Here is a 26,733-nt window from a genome sequence, read left to right on the forward strand (position 1 = left end):
CCACTTATACTGCTGCCAAGTGTAGAGGCAGGGGAATGCACGACCTTGTTTCAACTGTCGTTCCGAGAGGTTCTATTGGACCGGTGACCTCTCGACTTGCAAAACCACTGTGTGCTGACCATGACTATACATGGCAGTGCCCTCTGTATAATTGATTTAGAAGCTTTATAGGAAATGTGTTGAAACACTAAACCAAATTCAAACGTAATGTTCACATCCAGAGGTCAAAGTGTTGCCCATTACTGTGCCTCACAAGTGTGTGTGCAGCAGACATCGGCTTGATGGACCTGTTTGTTTCGTTTTGCGCTTGATTTTTTTTACTCTGCTGCCGTGAAATGACTCTTGGTGTATCAGTTGACGACACCACTGCGAGCGTGGGAGGACACAGACACTTTGGGAAGCGGGAGCGCGACTCGAATAACCGAGCACAATCGACCACTGTCCACTGTCACAACGGGTGCTGGGCAGAGCGCAGAGGACCGTGGGAGCAGTCCACATTTGGATTCAATCTCCACTTTATTTCCAACACCATGGCATCACAACTGGCCACGCAAACAGCTCAATGGCTAGTCACGTCTCCACGGTTTGCGAGTGCAAGTTTATTATTCCAAAGAGGAACATTTGGCCGCCTTGTATCGGCCAAGACGATACGATTCGCGGAAAAAGCGTACCATCTGAAACTTTATTAAGTTGCATCGTTTTAGTGCTGCCATGTGAAATGATAAAAATAAAAACTCATGGGCGCTTAACTAAAGTGTGTTTCTCTCGCTCCGGGCATAGACAAGTTCAAAAAAAAAAAGTTGGTGAGATTGAACCCTGCACCTACATTCATATTTTATTGTTAATCTTAAGAGTTCTTATTCACCGTAAGTTGATAATTTCTTCTTATTATAACCATCTGAAGAGGATATTGCACGTAGAAATATATCGTATTTGTTATCAATGGTGGTGCATTTGTTGCTACAGAATTGTGAGAAGGGAATTTACCAGTGATTTAAGTGCACACACGTTGCCGTCATTTGTGAACTTTAACATTTGGTGCATCGCCGACATTACTTCACTTCACGTTACAAGCCGTGCAAATGAACGAACACCGCTAAATGTAAACAATTCGAGACTAATCATTAATTATTAACCATCAAAATGTTACCTCGGGATGAATTGTACAAAGCGAAACCGTATATTGTACCCCGACACTGACTTATCCAATGTCGTCAACTGCTCAAACAACGTGAATCCCACAAGAGTTCAGATTGTAAAAAGAGATACACGAAAATTATTTACAGCCTTCATGCTTGAAGGATGTGCACTTGGTCATAAAAAAAATGTTGGGAAAAGTATTGTGTTGTGACACCAAGGACTGTACCGATATTATCTTTCAGGTACACAAAGTCAACTTTATTCCTGTTTGTAAAGTGAGTGAGCAATGGTGGAGATCTGGAATTTATTACATTTACATGGACGTGGCATGGAAATACAGTACTGTAATTGTGCCAACATTTGGTGGACTTTTACCCTGCAAGTGATACTGATTGGCAGATCGAGTTGTGTGTAGGTTATCATTCATCAAGATATACAATTGAGCAAATCTTCACGTCGAGCAATAAAACAAGTAACAGGGCTACTAACATGAACATTTACTAACCTCCTTGACTTTAAATCAAACATTTGTCGAAGCTGACACGCGGTAGCACAGTATGAATCATCTACATTTTAAATTAACATTGTTTTATTCATTTAAACAAAAATCAGGATACTTTATTTCAGAAATGTACGTATATATATATTTTTTTAATTTGTACACAAAATATAGGATTGAAATACAGGTCACCTAAAGCATTAGAATAATGGTAACTATGGGTTCACACTTGACATGCAATGAGAAAGCACTGGGCCAGCATAGCGTCCTTCCAGTTACGGGAGGTCTTTCAATCATTATTTGCCGAGTCCAATATACTGGCCTGAAACCTCAGAACATTATCTGAATCTGGCTTGGGTTCAAGCCAGGTCGGGGGTGAGGTTAATAATTTTCATAAGCTGGCCTTTACCAAAAAATCAAACCCCCCCCCCTCCCGTCTTGCCTTAACCAAAATTTATTCTTCTCACAATATGAATTGCGATAAACTGCTCCCCCCCCCCCCATCAATTCCTTAAACTCACCCGAATCGATTCTACTCCAGGCTGTAGGACACGCTCCCATCGCACAATTCATCATCTGCCAATGTGTAAGTCTTCATTCAAATTCAAACTCCCGTTACCAACTCTGTTTAATCTTAATTGGCGCCTTACTCGTATCAACTGCACAGTGATGCTATGATTGTAAATGGTGTTAATTGCCTACACTGCATCATCTACATGAACCTCGACTCGTTTATTGTACCGACGTCAGTGGCTTGACCCCGGCACACAGCAGCTCAGTTCCACAGAGGAAGACAGGGTATCAAAGTCTTTGGATCGAACAAAATTATTGAAGGCCCCCAAGGCAAATTGTCCCTTTAAGACCCCAACGCTTGTTGCATTGTCTGGGCATGAGACATATGCCCTCTAAAACATCCCTTTACGTTTAAGGAGTCGCGTAGAAGCCAAGAAGAAAACTGGTCACCGTGTGGGTCACGTGCAACAGCAGTGTGTGCGAGATGGGAACATTTGGCATTGGAGAGTAACATTTTATAAGTGCGGGGTACTCAAATAGGGGCGCACGGCTGCATCGGTGCATACCAATTCGTCTAGCGTTTAAGACGCGGGCACTGAACTGCGTGCTTAAGCATCGACGTGTTTTTTTTCTATTTGTATACGCTGTAAGTAAATGTCATTCTCACGTGACCCTCTCCAGGCACTAGAGGCCGATGCATCATATTCCCAAAAAATAATTATCAAATAAAATTGCGAGACGTCAATATATCGCAGGGGGGGGGGGGGATCATTACACCCATATTTACAGTAGCTCATTAACTATCCATGTCTATTAAACCGAATAAAGACACCATTCGCAGCTCCATGACTACAGAATGGCACAATCTTGCAAAGAGTTGGGGTTGCTCACCATAAGCAGTAGAGCAGTGTTTTTTTTATTTTTATAAGTTTTTAAATATTTCACCTGTGTATTTTGCCTGAAGATATGGAACATTTTGAGGGAATGAGCCCAACCTTGCAAAAAATACACAGAGCTGTTCTGGCCTTCAGTGTGGTGGTTATCAATGACGCGCCTCTCCTCAACCACACACAACAACCCGGAATATAAAAAGATCAGTAACAACCTTCATGGGAAAATTGAGAAGGGTTTCTTGGAAGTGATTTACAATTTTTTTTGTGATTTACAATTTTTGGAGGCGATATTAACTGAAGAGTTTTTGTTTTTCGTGTGCATCTATCTTGTAGTTGACTTGCCATTGGCAGCTTGTGCTTTTGGGCCGGTGTGTTTTGTCCCGAAATCCTTGTGATGATACATACGTTAAGTATTCAAGAAAGTAGCACATTAGATTTCAAAATACATTCTATCTGTCATCATTATGGCACAAAAAAAACGATTCTAAAATATAATTAGATTCATATTACTGGACAGGAAATTATACCTGCAGAGACCTTCCAAGATGGATAGTTTAATATTGAACACGTATATACCCACAAGTAGAAAATAAGCTGGTGGTGGCTCATTAGGCCCAACATTTGACAAGTTCCATTAATCAGTGGAGCTTGAACATTCTAGTGTGTTAATAAGCCTCCCCATTGCATACACCAGCCCTCCGTACCAGAATAAAACATATAACCCTTGGTAATCCTTTGCAAAAAAGTGCTTAGAGTCCAGGTTACACGTGGTCGACGTTTGACACAAGACAAATGCCTACATGCTATGTGCGCTCGCTCTCCCTGCAAGGGTAAGAATGCAGCCACATTTAAAAGCGGTGATACCTGCTTTACTACGCAGACTGCCCAGGAACATTTTGTGTGTGTGTGCACGATTGTTTCCAGAGAGCAAAAATCCAAAACAAAACCTATCACAGAGGGCAAGAGCTGTACTCGTGTGTGAGGCACACGTCCGGAGCATACCATGTAGCGCATGGGCTGTGTGGGACAGGGGGAACCGGCTGACATACAAGTCAATGGTCGCTCACTGCAAGGGTGAGAATGGTTGCGGGATCATGATCCGAGACTCCATCTGCTGGATGAGGGGCACTGTAAACAAAGGCAAGACAATCTTTTAATATACAGAGTCAGAATATTTATACTAGAGGAATACCAATGAGCTACAATTTTTCACATATCCAGTAGGAGCGTGGGTTAAGAACGTTACAGCAACAAACAATACAACATATATATAAAATACAAGTCTGTGTTTAGTTGTGATAAAAATTTCTGTTGGTGGTTAACTCAGCCCTTTTGCCTCAACAACGGTTGTTGTAAGGATCAACTCAATCTTGGCGTAAAATTCGCACGAATGTCTCAAGAGCGTCGTCCCCCCCATCTCGTGAGCAGGGAGACACCGATCCTGGGACAGGAATTAAAAGCATAATCTGAATATTTCTACTGGAGGAACTCGATGAGCTATAAAGCTCTTTTGCACAGAGAGGTAATAATCCAAGTCCAGCTCCAGTCATGTCCACATAGTCAATTGTCAGAAATGTCTAAAAAAAAAAAGAAATATATATAGCGTTATCCACATAGGTAATTGTTAGAAATGTATAAAGTATTATCGTGTTAAGAGAGATATATATATGAAGTGTTATAGTATAAAATATATTAACATACATCATGGTTAAAATGTCTGTGCAGACATATAACACATGTAACGGATGCAGTATCATCGTGGTCCACAATTCTTCGGAACGATTACTTATCAAAAACACCATTTTAATCTTCCGCCGTTAGCAATGGGAATTTCTCACAAATTCAGATGTGACGTTAGTAGATCTAGCATATGCATATTGTGAATGGGAAAAAAAACAATCTCAGGAAGCCATCAGGAAGCCTCACCCGTGTAGTAAACGTTCTCGTCCCAGCCCCGCTTTCGCCACGCCGAGTTGCGAGTGTCGTCGCGGTTCTGAAGATCCTTGTAGGCTGCCGAAAACACACGGCATCCACGTCGCTCGACCGCCGTCCGTGACGCAAGTTTGTAAATTGGAGGAAGTTTAACACGTAGGCTTTTTTTCATAACCATCGACTGATTACCAATCGATTATATAATTACAATACTCCCCCCCCCCCTCCGCCTCAAATCACTGCACCTGAAATGAGTTAAATGATGACGTCACCCTGCTGCTGCTCTATTTAAGACCGGGAGCAAGTGGAGAGGGCGTTACCATTCTGGCGAATTTGCCCGATGATGCTGGATGTAATTACCAGCGAAACGTCGTATTCAAAAACTGTAAATGTTGTGGATTCACTCTTCAACACACCGGTGGGCTAAAGTAGTGAACTAATTGTCTTTTGTCAACGTGACACTTTTTTTTGCTGATTGGCCGTGTTCGGGTGGTGGAGGGTTACGACACATTTATAAATAACGCGATCTAACCCAAAAAACCTTTATTATGAAATTGTAGGAAAACGCAACGGAAAAATGACCGCAATTGATTTACTGCACACAAAGGTGTGCAGTGTCTGTACAAAAGCTCGCAGCTTCATCCAGACCACCAGCTCAAAGGAACTGAATGCGTGGACGTGCTGTCATTTCGACGAGCAACTCAATGAGTTGAAAAATTTTGCTGCCCAATAGGCAGCAGTGAAACTAACTGTAGACCAGTTGCATCCTCAATAGGACTCATCAGTACAGTCATTCATATTTGCTGCTACCATATGCCCCTGGAAGTTATGTCTTTGTTCGTTGTCATTTAGAGATTTCAATTATTGTTGCCTTGAGGCAAGGGCGAATGAGGTCCCTGTGGTGTAGAGATAAGTCTCCTCCGTATCATATATATGGTACTCTCAGAGGCCCTAATGGCTTTGATTACTGTACTTTACTGATGAGTCCCAGTGAGGAGGAATGGTGTAACAGTTCTGTTTTGCTGAGCATGGCTGTTGGAGCCTTTGGAATTTAACTAAAATAACAAGAATCCTAAACATGGTCTGGAGTGACTTTGGAAACTTTAAGCAACAAACAGTTCCTAAATGCACTGATTGTGAAGGTATTTTTACATCAACATGTTTTCCTAACAATACTTAACGTGAGTGGTTAGTGGATTACTCGAGAGAACAACAATCTACAAATGAGAACAAACCGGACACGATACAAGCGAGACAGAGAAAACGAAACAGAATCAATTCTAGATTTGAAGCTTTCGTGACTGCAAGGATTCATACTCTTTGGTTTTATTCGGTAAAGTCACGTAGCTAAAAAAATAAACAAAATAAATGAAAACTAAATGAAATCACGACGTTTCGGGCGCAACATAAGCGTCCTTCTTCAGGTGAGGACAACGTAGCGAAAGCACAAACACACTTAAGCGTCTTCAGGTGGGGGATAACGTAGCGAAAGCACAACACACACTTAAGCGTCTTCAGGTGAGGACAACGTAGCGAAAGCACAACACACACTTAAGCTAATGTGCTAATGTATTTTTGATTCTATTTGCGAGCTTGCACAGCTTTACATTTAATGCTAATTCCTTTGTCAAGGCTTCTTTTCTGTTTACCCACTCACAGCTTAAAGGAGGCGACCTGCGCTTGACTTTTTTCACTCCAACGCTGGTCCTCCGGACAGGTTGGTCCCTTCACCTGATGAAGGCCACTTGTGTTGTGGTCGAAACGTGATTTTTGTTATTTTATTTTTTACCTACGTGACTTTACCCAATAGAACCAAAGAGTATGGATCCTTGCAGTCACGAAAGCTTTAAATCTAGAACACACTTAAGCGTTTGTGCTTTCGCTACGTTGTCCCCACCTGAAGAAGGATGCTTGTGTTGCACCCGAAACGTCGTGATATAATGTAGTTTTCATTTATTGTTTATTTTTTTTACCTACGTGACTTTACCGAATAAAACCAAAGAGTATGAAACGGAATCATATTCTTCAATGGAACCGCCGCCTTGACTTGTGGCAATTCATCAAATTACTGGCAGGCTGAATAGTTTTACCAAGGGAGTGATGACAAGCTCGCGTGACATGACACTGCAACACGGCAAAAGTGAGGTGGACGCTATTTACCGTGGACAAAATAAAACGGATAACAGAAGAAAAATAGGTAAGGAAGATGTATAGTCTATACAACTAGAAATGTATTTAAATACCTAAAGAATCACAATGTTCAAACTGATGCAACCACTTTGAGTAATTAAATAAATGGTATACGTTAAACGCATTGCATTGAAAGTGGGGGGGGGGGGGGGGGGCAAGGTAAAAAAAATCAAGCAAGTAGAAGGCAAGTTACGTGAAACCACAAAATACATAAAGGGCAGAGATATGAAAAGAGGGAGGGCAAGGAAGTCGAACAAAAGAAATCCACAGAACTCTCGAGACAACTCCCAGGCCCCCTCCCCCCACACGAGCCCCCACCCCCACGGCCCGCCCCCCCCCGCGGGCAGATCATCTACTCGCGCTTTCCATCAGCGCAACGTGCAAAATACTGACGTCTAAAACACGCCCGTGGACAAAGTTAAACGTCAAGGTACCTCCGCCACCCGCATTTCAAATGTATCGATGCAATAATTTAGTACGTAGATATCGATCGCTGTACGGTTGGTTGATCGTCGATTATCCGGCAGCTTCCAACATTTATCCGGCGGTCCTGGGCCGATCTGACGAAACCGGCAAAACCGCTCCAAATGCTGTAACCAGGTCCGGCGATCGACACCATGTGCGTGACAAATAAAGGGTATCTACGCTTTATTTCAGTGTGAAATATTATGGACAGTACATTACACAATGAACCAACTGCACGTATATATATCATCCTACGCCGAGTCTTCGAGATTAGAGTGGTAAGCACGGCACATTAAATACCGTCACTATTTAAAGTAGGATATTTATTTTTGTCTATTTCTATGTTTATTTATGCAAATTTCATATAGTCAACTAATTCAAAATATTCTTGGTTCTTTCGGTAAAGTCACGTAGAAGGGAAATAATAAAATAATACAAATAAAACAATCAAATTCTCACTTTGTGAATAATACAAATAAATAATACAAATATAGTTTTAGTTTTATTATTTTATTTCCCTTCTACGTGACTTTACCGAAAGGACCAAGACTATGAATCCCTGCAGTCACGAAAGCATTAAATCGAAATTTAATTCAAAATACATGAACATATATAACAGCACCGAAAAACAAAGTCATACAAGAACGTGCAAAAATATGCCGTTTTAAATAACCATGTAGTGATTACCCCGGCGTTTTTGAAAATCCAGCACGCTCCCCCCACCACGCTTTCCGGATATTCGATGACCTACTGAACTTTTCCCCCCCCCGTAGATCACAATCGACAATGTGCTACCCCCGGTGACCGCGTTGTGAGAGTGCACGTTTACCCCAGAGGTGGTGCACCATGTAGAGGTCACCGATCTGGGAGAAGAACCCCCCCACAGCCTCATTGTTCTCCTGCCGGAAGCGGATGGCTCGTGCCCTGCACGCCAGCAGACCACAGAGCCAACCAAGAGTTTTGGTTTGAAAGATTGGGCCCACCCCCCCCGGGCCCACCCCAGGTGCTCGCGAGATTATAAATAACGATTATTAACAAGTTTGTCACGCGCACAGTATTAACTCACTCTCGAAGGGGGGGGAGAGCGAGCGACTCGGAGGGGTAAGGCGCCACAGGCACATACTGGACATCTGTGAAAAAAGAGCTTCCTAACTCATCAGATTCCACCGGTCTAAATAAAGATGATGCTGAGAAGTGAGAAGGCAGCCGCGCGCTGGGCCCAAGCTCTGCGGTCCTCTATATATTAAGGTGTCATAGGTATTGCTTACATGTGGGAGGAAACCGGAGCACCCGGAGAAACCCCACACGTGCAAGGGGGAAACACTGTATCCCATACAGGCTGAACGGGTGGAGTCCACATTTTTTATGTACTGCCTTCTGACATCTCGACCTCTACATGGGAAGGGAGGTTCACGACATTTGTGCGATCCACCAACCCTCGCTGCCTTCCACAGTGCTGGATTACAGGCGTGCGTCGCCACCACTACCCGCAGATGCCTGCAGTGCCCGCAGATGCCCGCAGATACTCTGACGAGCGCGACGAGGCTAAGACTGTTAAGGCAGTTGCACTGGGAAAGACAGTGCCCAATTCTGGGGGAGGCAGTAGCTACAAACACTTAAGATTGTCGAAGAACATGCAGTTTTAAAGGCAATGGTGTCTCTGCAAGGCGACTCACCAGTTGTTTCCCCATTCGATCATCGTGCCTGGCTGTCAGAATAAAAAAAAAACAATGAAATGATTATACGGAGAAATGTAATTCATTTATTTATTATCACAATTGTTAGGGCATGGGACATAGATCGAAACAGAAATGTGTTTAAGAAATCATTTGAACATTAATCAAACTAAAAGCTTAAATTATCATACAGTAGTAACACGTTTATATTCTGTTAAGACTACACTGCAAGATATTTCAGAATTAACATCCTAAGAGAGCTACAACAACACAATTTTATATTTCATGATGATACGTGGCTGATTTAAATTTGCCATTTGTCACTTTCTGGGCAAAGTATTTTTTGTTGTCCGTCCCCGCACATCCAATGAGCACGGTTGGCTACACACAGTGAGAAATAAGTTCAACATACGTACATATATACGTATTTATTTTTACGAACTCAGCTAAACTCCCATGGAAGGTGTTTCTAAATGTGAATAACGACACGACAATTCCCGTGGGTGCACTGTTAAAGGTGATTAATGTGGTCACGCTTACGCAAGGGGGCTTCTCATCTTAAAAAGGATGAATCTATTCTACTTTCCCATGCTCATGAGACGTGCAAGGAGTGGTGGAAATCCATAATACGGGTTTTTTTGGGTTAGAGCGCGTAAAGATAAATGTGTCGTTAAACCCGCCACAGCCAATTAGTAAGGTTCGTCACGTAAACATAACATACCAATTCGTTACTAGTGTAGAGGTGCTAACTACTCACTGTTCAGTAACCTGCATTGCCACTAGGTATCAAAGGGGCAGTGCAGCGTTACCTCTGTGTGAATAACGATTGGGGTCAGACGAGGTGAAGTGGATCGTAGCCACAGTTTGGCAAGAACCAATCAGACAGTTCCACGTGAGAATGTGGGATTGGTTAGACCTGGCCACAAACGGGTATAAGAAGGGTGAGCGCGCAGAGGGCGGGGAGTTCTCTCCCTGCACGAAGACCAAAGCCCGGGCTGAAGATAGACAGGACCCTGGACCAGCCTTCCAGCCCTTCTGAGGGCTAAGGCTCGGCGTATCCAGTGGTCAAGACCCACCGGGCCAGCGGTGGGTCAGATAGCCTCCCCTAGGTCCAAGCCGGAGGACTCTAAGATAGCGGTAGACTCGAGAGTAAGTCCCGCCAAGATAGGAGGCTGTACCTCCTTAGGTTAGCAAGAGACCTGTGTGTAGGTCACGCTAAGTCCGGAGGCTGTACCTTCTTAGGGTATCGGGTGAGGGGACCGTATACCCCTCTGTGTGTTAAGGACTGTGTAAGAGAAGAATTACAATAAACAGTGTGCCTCATAAGGAGTTTATTCGTCATTATAAACACTACACTAGTACAGCACACCAGTCTGTTGGAGAGCAAAGCGGTGGAAATAATAACTACACTTTATCAGTCCTATGCGGCAGATCAGTCTGCGTCACGTATCGTCTCCATTGTGGTAGTTTCATAATTGCCACCTTCATCATGAACACTGTCTTATAACGAAAACAAGACAATATATGGCAAATTTTGATTTAAATCTTTCGTGACTGCAGGGATTCATATTCTTGGTTCTTTCGGTAAAGTCACGTAGAAGGGAAACAATAAAATAATAAAAATATAAAACAATAAAATTCTCACTTTGTGAATACTGCAACACAAGCAATCATCATCAGATGTGAAAACCACATTTTCTTGTGGTTTTCAAATTTTCTTGCTGCGGTTTTCACACCTGATGATGATTGCTTGTGTTGCAGTCGAAACGTCGTGAGAATTTTATTGTTTTATATTTGTATTATGTTATTGTTTCCCTTCTACGTGACTTTACCGAAAGAACCAAGAATATAATATATGGCAAGGTAACCTTTTGGGAAACGGCCTTCCTCCAGACATTGCCCAACATCCAAGCCTATTATTAAATTAATAATAATTAATTCAGCCCGTTGTCAATCCACTGCTGAATTAAGGCCTCCCTGTGCCGTATCAGTCACGGGGGTCATTTGACCACACTTTGTAAGAGTAATTGGCTGATATAGATTTCCACGCGATAAGCCACTGTGTTGAGCTATCACTTGTGGCCAGGTCGCTTCTGCGAATGAGCTACACAGCTCAGTGGGCCTTACCAGGCAAAATAAAGAAATTGTTTAGTTTTATACTTCACTGCATTTCTCAGCGCAGGCTAATGAAGTCTGAAGCCTATAATGATGCTGTCATATACATATATATGTTGCTACAAATGGATGCGTTTGTTGGGTGTGGGTGGGTGGGTGGGGAAGAGGCAGACAAGGGGGCAGCAAAATGGAGGAGGCACCTTGAGTCTGTAGCTCCGCAGCTCGTAAATATTGGGCCCGGGCCTGGGGAGGGGCTCATTCCAGAAGCTAAACTCCATCAAGAGTTGGTTTTTACGTGCGTGGAGCATTTTACTCCGTTCCCTCCTGAACTCCAGGTACTCCTGTGAGTGTCAAAGCACAACAGTGAAATATGAAACCATCAACTACACTAAACCACGTTCGAATACCAAAATAACGTGCAGTGCGTGCAAATTACATTATAAAGCATGTGCACATTGCTGAATTTAATGTCACAAATTGATTAGGCGGATGTGCATTTAGATGCGATTGGTTATTTCGCAAAATAAGTAGAATTCTCAGCCCAAACGTCCATCATCTCGGGGTGTGTTAAAAGTAAACAACATGCATGCCTTGTTCTGCCTCAGTTTATTCATAACATCCATCAGAGTTGGATAGCCACCGATGTATCGCCATAGGTGCACTACACACAACACAAAAGCAGCGTGAGGACAACACATCACTTGGTCATGCTGCGTTGGCAGTCGTGCACAGGCACAAATTGCAAAAAAAAACACACGATGCACACACGTCATTGACACTGCTTCACAAGAAAAAAAAAGATATAATAGGCGACGTTTCAGACAATGGCCCTTCTTCATAGCACATAGATGTTGTATGAAAACAGACCATTACACAAAACCTCACCTATTTTTTTCCTGAGCCTTAGCTAATTTTGGAATATACTTAAAACGGTGTTTGTTGGTTCAAAGAGCGTATTCCATGTGATGAATGGGCATTTGTGACCGGAATGGACTCGAAAGACGGCACGATAGGAAATGTTCAGACTTACTTTACTACAGGAAATCTACCGCTCAAAGATTTTGGATAGTTAGGTCCTCTGAAACATTTGTGATGACAATGCATGCTGTATATCTCACAGGATGTTAGCTAGCAGCTTTTGAGACTTTGTATGTAGGTTCCCCAGTGACACGGACAATCGGGCAAAACAACGTACCAACATGTTGCAAAAACGACTACTGCTGCATCGAGCACTTTCAGATGCACTTCTGCAGCCGTCTGGAACGCTCTTTCTTCCGATATTAGGAAGCCACTGGAGCTACGCACTTTTAAATCTAGATTAGTTTCGTTTTGTTGTCCTTCCCCACGCACCTCCGATTAGCGCGAATGACTACATACAGTGCGAAATAAAAACACACACATACAAGCTTTTGTACCTTTATGAGTCCATACATGCATGGTGCTGTGCTATTCTTGCTCTGCCAGTGCTGCATATTCCCTATATCAATAAGTGGCCTGCACTTGTTCCGCATGCTCAAGTGGCCAAGCACACCCTATATATAGGGTCACTGTTTTGATTTCTCAAGAGTGGCCATGTTGGGACCACACCCACCCACCCCCCCCCCCCAATGAATAGTTGTGACCCTTCATGGAGTTCTGGTGCGTCCATCAAGGGGGTGCTTGTCTGAATGATGTCAGGAAAGTACGCGTCACCATGCACATGCACCCAACAAAAACAGTGACATCCAGTTCATAACGCTGATGCCCATGTAAACACACACGTCCGCATACAGACTCTCCAACCCTTCTCAAAGCTCGTCAAAGGAATTCCCCTCTGACTCCCCATATCTACCACTGGAGTTAAACAATAGCTCATTCCTTTGGTTATTTATCGACAAGTGTATTGAAGACAGGGTACAAACCTTGTGCACTGAACTGTACACATGACCAGTTTAGCACGTACGCTTTCGCGACCAAAATTATTTATAAAAGGTTTTTGGGTTACATCGTGTTATTTATAAATGTGTCGTAACCCTCCACCACCCGACACGGCCAAACAGTAAAAAAAAGTGTCACGTTTACAAAGGACAAATAGTTCACTACTTTAGCCCACCGGTGTGTTGAAGAGTGAATCAACATCATTAAAATTTTGAGTACTCGTTTCGCTGGTAATTACATCCAGCATCATCGGGCAATTTGCCAGAATGGTGAGGCGCTCTCCTCTTGCTCCCGGTCTTAAATAGAGCAGGATCAGCTACAGGCGTAGTGCGGCCTGGAAGTGTATTATTAAATAAAATATATAATATAATTACATTTCCTTATAAGGGAAACAAATACCAATGAATAACAATTGAATGATTACCAATCTATTATATAATTACAATACCCTCCCCGCCTCAAATCACTGCACCTGAATGGGTTAAATGATGACGTCACCCTGCTGCTGCTGCTGCTCTATTTAAGACCGGGAGCAAGTGGAGAGGGCTTCACCATTCTGGCGAATTGCCCGATGATGCTGGATGTAATTACCAGCGAAACGTCGTACTCAAAAACTGTAAATGTCGTGGATTCACTCTTCAACACACCGGTGGGCTAAAGTAGTGAAATCTTTTGTCAACGTGACATTTTTTTGCTGATTGGTCGTGTCGGGTGGTGGAGGGTTACAACACATTTATAAATAACGCGATCTAACCCAAAGACGTTTATTATGAACCATACTGGTATATTTGCACGTTTCATTCATGATACATGCTATGGTGCGTGTGGCATATCCATGCTGTGCACATGCACATCATGCGTACATACCGGCCTGATCCTGCTCTCCGTACCACGTGTTCCAAGAGCCCACCAGCTCGCATGGGTAGCTCTCATCGTTGTGCAATTTCATCAGTGCCTCCGCTCTGCAGTGCGAAAACGCTATCCATGAGATCCACAATGCACGCTGGCAAAATACCAAAACAAACAGCTTGACTTTAAAAAAAGAATGTGGCTTTAATTGAAACCAAATGAAAACGCATCCAACACAGGCCATATTTCAGCGTCACGTTACCAGAAGGCTTGTCAGCATTTGTAGATTAACACAACATGGAGGAAAGATGCACTATGAAAAACGGAAGATAGGAAAGCGATTTTACAAACTTTTGCTCGTCATTTTAATTTCACTGTGAAACGTTGCAGGTACAATTATATGGGTAACGATGATGAAGATAACACATTTGCTTATGACAAATATCCCTTGTGAACAGGTTTGAGTGCTTTGGGAAAACTTAGCTTGATAATGAGAGCAACATGCTGATGTGCCTCAAGAGAAACAAGGGCAATCATTGTGGCCAGCCGATGACATTCAACCTAGAGATATATCTAACAGATAAGAGCTCTTTGGGATTGTTTTTTTTGCTTTGTATTATGCGAAGTAAAGCAATGATGCTCTCTGAAGATGAGTGATGCTCCATTTTATTTTTTGTTAGGAGACGTGGGCAGGCAATAATCAACAAGTGGTTGTCATTAACTGTGAAAACAATTGCAGGCTTAAGGAAAATTAAAACAAATATAAAAGAATGTTATGGATGATCTAAGTTTCACCTTTCAAAAATGTTGAGGCCAAACTCATTTTGGAGTTGTCAATGCTACATTATATATAATTTAAAAAACGTTATACATTTCAACAAAATCTAAATCTTCATTGTACGATACACAACTTACGAGATTTTGTTGTAGTCCTCTAGATTTTCTGGCTTCACGTTGTGAACTGTCAAATGATAAAGATTGATAAAAGTTAACTGTACCGATTTGGTCAGCGCTTACAGTTATAACTTTCCCACATTTTCAAGGCATGGTTTTGTTATCCGACCGGTCTCTTTTCATAACACACGGCCAAGGCAACAAAGGAGTGGTTGCAGAAGAAGCACATTAAGGTCCTGGAGTGGCCTAGCCAGTCTCCAGACCTTAATCCCATAGAAAATCTGTGGAGGGAGCTGAAGGCTCGAGTTGCCAAACATCATCCTCGAAACCTTAAACACTTGGAGAAGATCTGCAAAGAGGAGTGGGACAAAATCCCTCCTGAGATGTGTGCAAACCTGGTGGCCAACTACAAGAAACGTCTGACTTCTGTGATTGCCAACAAGGGTTTTGCCACCAAGTACTAAGTCATGTTTTGCAGAGGGGTCAAATACTTATTTCCCTCATTAAAATGCAAATCAATTTATAACATTTTTGACATGTCTTCTTTGGTTCTTTCGGTAAAGTCACGTAGAATGAGAATAAAATAATAAATTGATAAAATAAAATAACACAATAATATTCTCACGACGTTTCGGCCACAACACAAGCGGCCTTCATCAGGTGAAGGGAGCGAGACTGTCTGGTAGGACAGCGCTGGAGTGCTGTCCTACGCTGTCCTACCAGACAGTCTCGCTCCCTTCACCTGATGAAGGCCGCTTGTGTTGTGGCCGAAACGTCGTGAGAATATTATTGTGTTATTTTATTTTATCAATTTATTATTTTATTCTCATTCTACGTGACTTTACCGAAAGAACCAAAGAAGATGAATCATTGCAGTCACGAAAGCTTTAAATCGAAATTTTTGACATGTGTTTTTTCTGGATTTTTTTGTTGTTATTCTGTCTCTCACTGTTCAAATAAACCTACCATTAAAATTATAGACTGATCATTTCTTTGTCAGTGGGCAAACGTACAAAATCAGCCGGGGATCAAATACTTTTTTCCCTCACTGTAAAAGGCAAAGTTGTGAATATGTGTGTCTGTTCAAAATGTTTAGCGTACTTCCCAACATGCAACAAAGTGGAAATTTGCCATGTGGATACTTTCCAGACTATACACCATGCAAAAATTATGAAAATACACTTTTGTGTTTTTTGGGGGGGAGGGGAGCTCAATAATGCATTTTTTTTGCACGGCAAGTGAGCTGTGACGTCAAATCTGTCTCGTGACCCACGCATGTGGAAGCGTAACGCATTGTAGTGTAGTGGCTAGCGCGCTGCGTGGTGGATCCAAGTACCGGGCGAAGCCGGGTAGTACAGCTAGTATTTTCATATGCATGACAATACCTAACAATTTGAATAGAGTGTGTAAATACAACCACATCTCAAGACACTGTAAGCAACAGAATGGCAAGGACATCATGTAATATGTGCAGTACATATGTATGATAGAGAAGAGATATTATAAGAGTATTTTCATTAAGTTTTATGTAGTGCGTAATGTACTGACTATATTATTTAACACTGAAATTAAGCGTAGCTACCTTTTTTTGTCATGCACATGGTGCCGATCACCATAATAATCAACAGCCTTTTGAGCGGTTTCGCCGGTTCGGCCCAGGACCGTTGGAAATTGTTGGAAGCAGCCGGATAATCGATGAGCAACTATATACATGACCATAACAGTGCGTCTGCCCTCGCAAGCATATAACATATGCACCGTACTGCGGTATTCCGAATGCGCTTTGGAAGCGGGGTCCAATGTTTATTTGCATACACATCAATATGTGCAGAGAGGCTCTTATTTATACAAAGCCTGAACACAACACTTACTTTTACAAAGGTACGAAAATACCTCGACAAAATATATAATCGTTATTTACATATGGAAGTAAAAATTACTAAAGCAGGTTAAGTCTTGTTGATATTGGCGCGAAAGTCGATGTCAAAAATACCATGAAGCATTTTTAAATCGTGTTGCGGTTGTGTAAGATTACACTATCAAGCCCATTTATCTCGAGCTATAACAACAGCATGGAAGCCACCTATGCCCTAGCCAGTAAATTGGCAACTACCATGCTTGAAACTTGACAAGAATGGCATGCTCAAACGCATTACCGTCACAACGAAAATATTGGACCAATTTCCCTTAGAATCAGCTTGGCTCGGCGCATATTAAGCAGATCGCCATCCACTTGCATACAGTTGATCATGGATTATCCGGCACCGCGCAATTATCCATCCGGCTGCTTCCAATATTATCCGCCAGTCCCGAGCCGATCCGGCAAAACCGGCAATCGGCACCGTGTGTGTGACAAAAAAAGTAGTTACCCTTGAATTCAGTGTCAAATATTATCGACAATACATTACACACTGCATACAACTTAAACAATGAAAATACTGCATGTATATACATCACCCCATGCAGAGTCTTCGAGATTGGAGTGGTAAGTACGGCACAGTAAATACCGTGACTTTTAAAGTAGGATATTTATTTTTGTCTATTTCTACGTTTATTTATGCCAATATCATATATAGTAAACACATTTAAAAACACAAAAAGAACATACAACACCTAAAAAGAATGTGCAAAAATAAGCTATTTAAAAAAATTATGTAGTGATTGTCTGGCACTTATAAAAAAAATACCCGGCGCCCCCTCCACCTGAAGCCGCAGGATTATTATCGATGATCGACAAATACCCGGCGCCCCCTCCCCCTGAAGCCGCAGGATTATTATCGATGATCGACTCTATGTCAACATGGCAGCTTGCGTTGTGCACAAACGTAGTCCTTAAGGCCAATTTAAAGCAATGCGAGTAGGGAAAACCGTGGATCTCCAGGCTCTCACAAAGAACAGGATTTGCGGTAATGAGGATTACAGATCGAAGGTATTTTTACTGTAATTGGAACAAAATAACTATCTTACAATCTATGTTTAACACAATGCTCATAAATTATGAAAAGGAGAGATGCAGTGTACGAATTGTAACCATACATTGTTTTACACTGACATTAAAGTGTCAAATTATTCCATTATATGTAATACAAATGCTAACGTTCACTATACATAGAACATACTTGGAATAATCTGTTATCGTGGCATACACCAATATCCTCGGAATGATGTTGTGTTTATGAATTCTGGGTGATGATGACCAATGAAAGGCTGATATGATATCACTTCATGGCAATGCAGTGGATGGGAGACTGCTGAAGCCTGCAACTGGGATCCACCACAAACACAGAACCTAACACTGAAACGAGCAATGATCGATGCTAACAAGAACGGCCTATTAGACCTACCCCCATCAATGCCTGCTGCTACCTCTACAAAAATGATGAACAGCATCCATGAGCACCAAACTGCCTCAATGCAATGCTCACCTTACACGGATGACCATGATGATAATAATGATGATGGAGTAGAGGAGCAAGATGCAATGTCAGTACGTGGGAACGTGGTGAGTGAACAAGTTGACTCACGCTGCAGCTTGTAGAGGCTGCTCGTCTCCTTTTTGGAGAGCAGGTTAGAGTGTGCATCTGTGCGTGGGTCCACCTTCTGCACGAACATCTTCTTGAGCCACCCTCGCTCCTTCTCCCGGCATGCAGCCGACACGGACACGCATCTGTAAGCGGAGATCGACACACACCTTCTGTCAATGTGACCCCGGAGCACGCCGCAGAATAAGATATCCAGATCAATATGCAGACAACACGATTAAGCAAAGTATAGACACATTTAAGGGAGCTGGAGTGACAAATTTATGAAGGTGCAACAGACTTAGGTTGCATATAGAGACACTAGGGGTTGTTTGGGGGCGCCTATGGCACCCCCTCACAACCATTTACGGCCTTCGGCCAGCAAAGTCACACAAAAATTACACACGAACGATGCATTCACGCACCCACCCGATGCTCCGTTTTGAAGTTTTAAATTGAAACATCTTTGAATTGTATTATGTTTTGAATTAGATCATTTAATTTCCCCATTAATAGCTTATATAATTTAACATCTGGAAGACTTCATTGAAAAGGACATTTCGTGTGAATTTTCTCTCGTCGTCAAGTAGATGGCCTTGCTGGGGGTTCGGTTCGATGCGGACTTTCACCTGGTTGGGATTGCGGGATTGAGATAAGGCGACACGGAGCTGCTGGCCGTGCGAGAAGACCGCCGTCTGCAGACCGATTCCAACGTAACCGAACGTCTGTCCCTGAGCCTCCGTCGTTCATGCAGGGGGCGCGTAGCTTTGCAACGCCCCCTGCATGAAAACGACGGAAAGTGCAGCGTTCATCACATATATAGATGTGCGCTTGTATAAGAGTATTTAACAGGCCCTCCAATTGTGATTTGTAATGCTCAGATGTGTAGTTTGTCAGCTATTCTAGAATTTGTAATAAACAGAAGCCGTGAAGCTAAATTCACCAGTGTAGCTGTCTTATGGGTTCAACATTTCAAAGTTTCAATTAAGAAATGAACTTTAGAAATATGGTCACCGTTTCCACAACATTGTAAGATAAGGATGGCACACGGACGTGGTTAATTTTAAAATAACCAGTTGGCTATTAAAAGGTTTTTAAAGCCTATTTTGGGGTTAATTCAGGCTATCATTCCTGCAGAGGAGATAAAATCAGGAACCCCTATTTGTAAAAGCAATACCGGTGCAAACTACCTGAGGCTGTCCCCTGCCAAAAATATATGGAGTTTTCACAACTCACTCAGGGACAACCATTGCTCACTTGACCAGGTGTACACTTTGCTTTTGCGTGTACTGTAACACTAAGTGTGCTATCTATAATCGTTTTTGATTCATGTTAACAGATGCTAGAAAATCCACCGCGGCAAATGCCATGTCAATCGTTGACCATTTATCAATCCAGTAATAGCGTGGGACCGGGCGGTCATCAAAGGTGAGGCAGAATGTCATGCGGCTCGTACGAGAACGCGTGATGATTGGATGAAAGGGGTTACACACCCCCGGCGTAACCTTCTACCCTATCCGGGTTCAAACACACGTGTTTACACGGCAAAAGAGGCTTTACGACGTGCTGAGTAAGGACTGTCCTTGTTTTCCAGAACCTTTGCCCCGGTCACACTGGACTTTGTTCCAAAAAACAACATGCTTTTGAAACAGTGGACCACGACGCACTTTTGGCTCAATGAACATTACGTATGCAAGTTTAAATAACTTTCCCCACTTTGTCGGCCCACTGCTGGATGAGGGCAAAACAACTTGTTGTGCATGGTGGCCATCAAACCCCAAGCGCTTTCTGAAACCTCAATCCTGCCTGGATTCCAAAATCTGACCAAATCGAGGTGCGTCCCATACAATTTGGTGATTGACAAATTTATTGTACAGAATTTACACTCACCTAAGCATTAGCCCGGTGTTAACTCGTCACTACAAGCACTGTGTTTCTGGCCACACTATAAATTAAATAGCATCATCGCCTCTGTAAGCCTATAATTTGACAGCCCTATGTGCAAAAAATAACATTTCAGCTTATTGCATACGAATGATTACCGCTTGTTATTTTTGTGTAGTCTGTAGGGTTTCCTCACGCGCACATCACTCATCAATAGCATTGGCCAAACCAAATAAATTGAGGACCAACTTTAAGTTAATTTCATTTAAGCAAAAGTAATAACTCAAGAGACTAGAATACTGTTGTCCCATTTGCAATAGTGACATGGGTGACCAAAATAATAAAAGAAAAACAAATCAAATGGAGTGCAACAATTAAGGAAATATATTTTAAAACATATGACACTGTTTAAACAAGTCTCAAAGAATAAAAAAAATAAAAACTTCGCTGTGTTTGTCCCCATCTGATGACGGACGCTTGTGTTGTGCCCGAAACGTGATTTAATTTAGTTGTTTTCATTTTTATTTTATTACCTACGTGACTTTACCGAATAAAGCCAAAGAGTATGGATTCTTGCAGTCACGAAAACTTCAAATCTAGAAGTCTTAAAGACTCAGTGAGGCTTTGCTGGGGCACGCACGTTACATCGTATGTGACGTAAATGCGGGTTGTTTACGGTATGCATCTGTGTGTTTAAAGTAGATCATTAAGCAATGAAATGCCGTGGTGTTAAGTACCGCCATCACGATTGCAATGAATGTGTTACCAATCACTGTCAATACACATTTGCACGAGATCTCGAGTAAACAATCACACGCGTGCAATATCAAGTGAGTCCCTACAGGGGGGGGGGGAGGTTACTGTTGAGGGATCGTCGCGGGAGGCCTAGCCACAGGCTCCCGCAACAAAACTAGGCAAACGCCTGGCAGAGCCCAGAGCTCCGAAGGCAAGACGCTTAACGGTGCTAAAAGCGCAAACGTTATAAAGATACGTCTCGTGCAGGGGACAAGGCGGATGAGAGGATTTACCTCGCAGTCGCAAGCGAACACGAGCGCCTCCCGAGACAACCGCGAGCGAGTTCCCTGGCGAGTAGCGTGCACGGCATGGTGAAGCTCCCTCACTCACTCACGCACTCGCAAGTCAGAGCGGCAGGCGGTGCTGCCAGCGACCGCACGGCGAAACCTCGCGGGGTGGGGGCGGGGTTTAGACGGGCGGACCCTAATTAACATAAATAATTTTTCAATGTTTGGACGTGTCTAATTAACATAATGTGATTTCAATGTTTGGACGCGTTTAGTTAACACAATGCGTGAAAAAAAAATTTGGACGTGTTAAATTGACGTTGTTTATTATTCGATGTTTCTCTTTGGTTCTTTCGGTAAAGTCACGTAGAAAGAAAGTAAATAAAATAATTTAAGTTAAAATCTGACTTTACCGAAAGAACCAAAGAGTATATTCTTAGTTTTTTCGGTAAAGTCACGTTGAAGAGAAACAACAAAATAACAAAATATATATAAAACAATAAAAAATTATCACGACGTTTCGACCATAACTCAAACGGTCATCATCAGGTGTGTCGGTTTGCATCGGTTTGCATAACACACCTGATGATGACCGTTTGAGTTATGGTCGAAACGTCGTGAGAATTTTTTATTGTTTTATATATATTTTGTTATTTTGTTGTTTCTCTTCAACGTGACTTTACCGAAAAAACTAAGAATATGAATTACTGCAGTCACGAAAGCTTTAAATCAAAACCAAAGAGTAATTTCTGCAGTCACGAAAGCTTCAAATCACATTCGATGTTTGGCCGTGCTTGATTAACATAATTCATTATTCGATGTTCGGCCGTGGTTGATTAACATAATTTATTATTTGAAGTTTGGCCGTGGTCGATTAACATAATTTATTATTTGAAGGTTCCCCGTTATTGATTAACATAATTTATTATTTGTTGTTTGCCCGTGTTCGATTAACATAATTTATTCGATGTTTCGTGAAAACGTTTAAAGCAGGCGCGGTTCATCCTCGTCCACCAGGGGAGTTAGGGCACCGCTCCACAAAGCAGCTGGAGATGAGAAATGTCATAATGCTGGGTTGCAGTCTGCAAATATAGCAGGGTCACGGTCTACACGCTCTAGACTTTTGGCAGTGTCAAAGGGACTCGTGCTGTTCAAGGTGCATGATCAGCCGTGCGTTGATAAGTCAAATCGGGTTTGCGTGAACATTTTTTTGAGAAAAGGACTAATAGTCACGTTGGCAGATAATTCGGTATTGCGGGTTCAAGGGCAAGTTCCTCTCTTTAAAGTGTGGGGGGACAAAGATGTGATGTGACTTTTTGGTTGTTTTAGGTTTATCATTGGAAATGGTTTTTGGCGTCGATTTATTGTTCCGCACTACGTGCTGGTTTCGCCATTGGGCGTTACTTTTCCATTGCTGAAATATGGAAAAAAAAAAACATTGCTGGTTGCTCCTATAAATCTTGACCAGGTTCGGCTTGAGATAGCGGGTGGAGAAAGCAAAGATTCCTTGTTGGAATTGCTCGGGCGTTTCCCTGATGTATTTTCTGAGCGGACAGGGAAGACAGTAACCCTGTGTCACACCATTTAATTGATGAACGAGACCCCTATAAGGTCCTGCCCATATTCTATGAAAGAGATCATTCATAAGGGGAAATATCAAAGATGATAATGGAAGGGTTCATTGAGCCCAGTCGTTCCCCATGGGCTTCTGTCGTTCTGGCACCGAAAAAAAGATGGGTCTTGGCGCTTTTGTGTGGATAATAGGAAAGTAAATGCAGTCACTGCCAGATTCCTCTCCGTTGCCCCAAATTCCAGATTTGTTGACGTCTGTGGGAGGGGCTATATGGTTCTCGACACTGGATTTGCGTCAAGGTTTTTGGCAAATCCCTTTGGATTCAAAGAGCCAGACTCGCTCTGCTTTTATTACTCGAAGGCTTGTATCAATTTAAGGGCATGCCTTTTGGATTACAAAATGCCCCTACGACGTTTCAAAGACTGAATGAGGTACTTCGGAGTCTGATTGGAACATATTGCTATGTGTACATAGACGATATCATAATATTTTCAAAGTCTTTTGGCCAACATTTGGAACACCTGCATTTAGTTTTTGCCAGGTTGCAGCAATATGAGTTAACTTGTAAGTTAGAAAAACGCTCCTTTGGGACGAAAGAAGCGGAATACCTGGGCTATATCTTGACCCCGCAAGGAATCCATACGGATCCTGCGAAGGTTCAGGGGGTGCAAGATTTTCCCAGACCTACGAATAAAAAAAAGTGCAGAGATTCGAAGGGCTGTGCCAGTGGTATTCACGTTTTGTGCCGCACTTGACTCATACAGTGAGGGAAAAAAAAAATTTGATCCCCTGCTGATTTTGTACGTTTGCCCACTGACAAAAAAAATGATCATCATTAGACCTCCTTTGCCAGTACCAAAATGTTATAATAGGGTTTTTCCCCTTTTTCTGGCAACAAAACTGAAACCTTTTTACAAGGATTCATGTCTGCATTAACCACAATACCTGTAGTCAAAATGCAAGACAAATACTATGATAATATATGCATTGTCCTTGAAACTGATTGGTCCACACCAAGGGACGGCTTTCTTTTGAACCTCGACCCAATTGGTGATCGACCAGATGACGCCAAAAGGCGTACGGCTCAAAGACAATGCACTATCAAAGTAATGAGAGCTCGGGGTGAGCATCTACATCATTAGACCTCCTTTGCCAGTACCAAAATGTAATAATAGGGTTTTTCCCCTTTATTCTGGCAACAAAACTGAAACCTTCTTACAAGGATTCATGTCTGCATTAACCACAATACCTGCAGTCAATATGCAAACAAAAAACATACTATGATGATAGATGCATTATTGGAAACCTCATTTGCCAGTAACAAAATATGATAATTGTTTTTTTATCCTTTTATCTGGCAACAAAACTGACACCTTTTTTACAAGGAGTCATGTTTGCATTGACCACAATACCTGCGGTCGGAACGCAAACAAAAAAAACACAACTCTGATAATGTATGCACTGTCCTTGAAATTGATTGGTCCACACCTGAGACAGCTTTCCTTAGAGCCTCGTCTCACATGGTGTTGGACCAGATGACGCCAAAAGGCGCATTTTGGTGTTGGACCAGATGACGCCAAAAATAATCTGGTCCAACACCAAAATGCGCCTTTTGGCGTCATCTGGTCCAACACCATGTGAGACGAGGCTCTAAGGAAAGCTGTCTCAGGTGTGGACCAATCAATTTCAAGGACAGTAAATACATTATCAGAGTTGTGTTTTTTTTGTTTGCGTTCCGACCGCAGGTATTGTGGTCAATGCAAACATGACTCCTTGTAAAAAAGGTGTCAGTTTTGTTGCCAGATAAAAGGGTAAAAAAACACAAGTATAATATATGCATTGTCCTTGAAACTGATTGGTCCACACCAAGGGACGGCATTCTTTTGAGCCTCGACCCAATTGGTGCTCGACCAGAAACCAGAAACCCTGACATTTTTCCGATGTGCCAAATAACCTCTCGAGTTGTTCAAACAGTTTTGGAAAAGGAAATCCTTTGGCGGTGGGGAACTCCTACCTTCCTCCATACAGATAATGGGCCACAATTCACCAGGGCTCGTCGGTTCAAATGGTGTGGGGACCATGGCGTTCCACATGTTAGGACGCAACCGTACCGTCCGCAAGCAACTTGTACGGAAAGAATAAATTGCGATATAAGTGGCTTTGTGAAGATTTATTGCAATGAGCATCGAAAGAGCTGGGGGAAATGTATCCCTAAAACTTGCATGGTCCCTGCGGACAGCCATTCAGGAAACCACTAGTTATTCGGTGTACCAAATTGTTCTAGGCCAGAACCCAAGCTCCCCCTCCTGGAGGTAGCTTCCCGGGGAAAGTGTCTTAAAGACATCCCTGGGGAACTTGGGAAGCATCAGGCCATTTGGGAAAAGGTTAAATGACGAGGAAACATGCGACTGAACAACAAAAAGCTAGATACGATGACAAACACAGTTTCCTATAAAGTGGGACGGCTCCGGGGACAGGAAAAGTGGGTAGACATCTCTTTTCTTCGCATGATAATGGTTGTTTGTGTTGCACTCGAAACGTCGTATTCTATTATTATTTGGTTTAATTTTCTACGTGACTACCGAAAATAACCAAAGATTAATTCCTGCAGTCACGAAAGCTTCAAATCTAGTTTACTACTTCATTCTCAAAATAGTTATTGATATAGGTTCACAAATACTAATTACCACAATACTGTAGCTAAAACACCAGAATTTGACAATCGGCGATTAAAAGTACGAGCAGCAACGAAAGCAACAGCGCGTGCTTGTCGCACGTGCAGACGAAACCACGTGATTCGAAGCGTCATTGTAATTGTGTTACAATTACAGCTCTGACCGGAGCGCATTAGAAAGTTAAAGTAAATTTAGCGCAGAGTTTTAGCCTTGTAGGTATATTGATACAGTACATGTAAGCTGGGCTTACGAAAAATGTTTTTGTTGTTATAACTAACCTCAGGGATATTTTTAATATATATTTTTTATCAATTTCTGCTGAAACGCTGCACAAAAATTGTATAGACAGTCATTTTGGTGTCACCAGGTGCGGTCCGCATAATTTAAATAACAGTGATGCTAGCTAGGGTTGCGGGTATAAACCCGAAATGATTCTCCACGATCCGCCACCGCGTTAAAGGTATATATATAAAAAACATCCACAACATCGTGGACCTTCCTATCATTAATTTGCGCGAACGTCAACTTTTTGAATGCCGTCAAACTTTTTGAACACCGTCAAACTTTTTGAATGACTGAATGCCGATTTAAAGCTTTCGTGACTGCAGGGATTCATATTCTTGGTTCTTTCGGTAAAGTCACCACGTAGAAGGGAAACAATAAAATAATAAAAAAATATAAAACAATAAAATTCTCACGACGTTTCGACCGCAACACAAGAAGCAATCATCATCAGGTGTGAAAACCACAGCAAGAAAATTAGAAAATAAAAAAAACGCCACTCTTTTTCAAATGTTCTTGCTGTGGTTTTCACACCTGATGATGATTGCTTGTGTTGCGGTCGAAACGTCGTGATAATTTTATTGTTTTATATTTTTATTATTTTATTGTTTCCCTTCTACGTGGTGACTTTACCGAAAGAACCAAGAATGACTGAATGCCGTCAACTGACTGACTGGGGCGTGGTCACGTGAC

At 42.3% G+C, this 26,733-nt stretch overlaps 1 protein-coding gene across 1 annotated transcript; it reads right to left on the bottom strand.

Annotated features, from left to right (window-relative positions):
- Nucleotides 1-497: 497 nt before the first annotated feature.
- LOC116950141 (protein NipSnap homolog 1-like) lies at nucleotides 498-21,682 on the bottom strand. Its single transcript, XM_032967648.2, has 10 exons — nucleotides 21,517-21,682; nucleotides 18,608-18,750; nucleotides 15,105-15,150; nucleotides 14,208-14,302; nucleotides 12,014-12,084; nucleotides 11,624-11,764; nucleotides 9,309-9,340; nucleotides 8,462-8,556; nucleotides 4,972-5,055; nucleotides 498-4,173 (listed from the first exon to the last, which is right to left on the bottom strand). Exons 1-10 carry the CDS (start codon nucleotides 21,591-21,593, stop codon nucleotides 4,109-4,111), a joined length of 849 nt encoding a protein of 282 aa, XP_032823539.1. The 5' UTR covers nucleotides 21,594-21,682; the 3' UTR covers nucleotides 498-4,108.
- Nucleotides 21,683-26,733: the final 5,051 nt, after the last annotated feature.

The sequence above is a fragment of the Petromyzon marinus genome, chromosome 38, assembly GCF_048934315.1.
Source record: "Petromyzon marinus isolate PM22_M1 ecotype Great Lakes invasive population chromosome 38, UKy_Petmar_22M1.pri1.0, whole genome shotgun sequence".
NCBI classification, from domain to species: Eukaryota; Metazoa; Chordata; class Hyperoartia; order Petromyzontiformes; family Petromyzontidae; genus Petromyzon; species Petromyzon marinus.

Coding starts and splice junctions, on each gene's coding strand:
- LOC116950141 (XM_032967648.2), bottom strand. CDS start 21,593: ATGCCGTGCACGCTACTCGCCAGGGAACTCGCTCGCGGTTGTCTCGGG. Junction 9,341..11,623: donor TGCGGAGCTACAGACTCAAG/GTGCCTCCTCCA, acceptor TTATTCTGACAG/CCAGGCACGATGATCGAATG. Junction 5,056..8,461: donor CATGGTGCACCACCTCTGGG/GTAAACGTGCAC, acceptor TGTTTTCGGCAG/CCTACAAGGATCTTCAGAAC.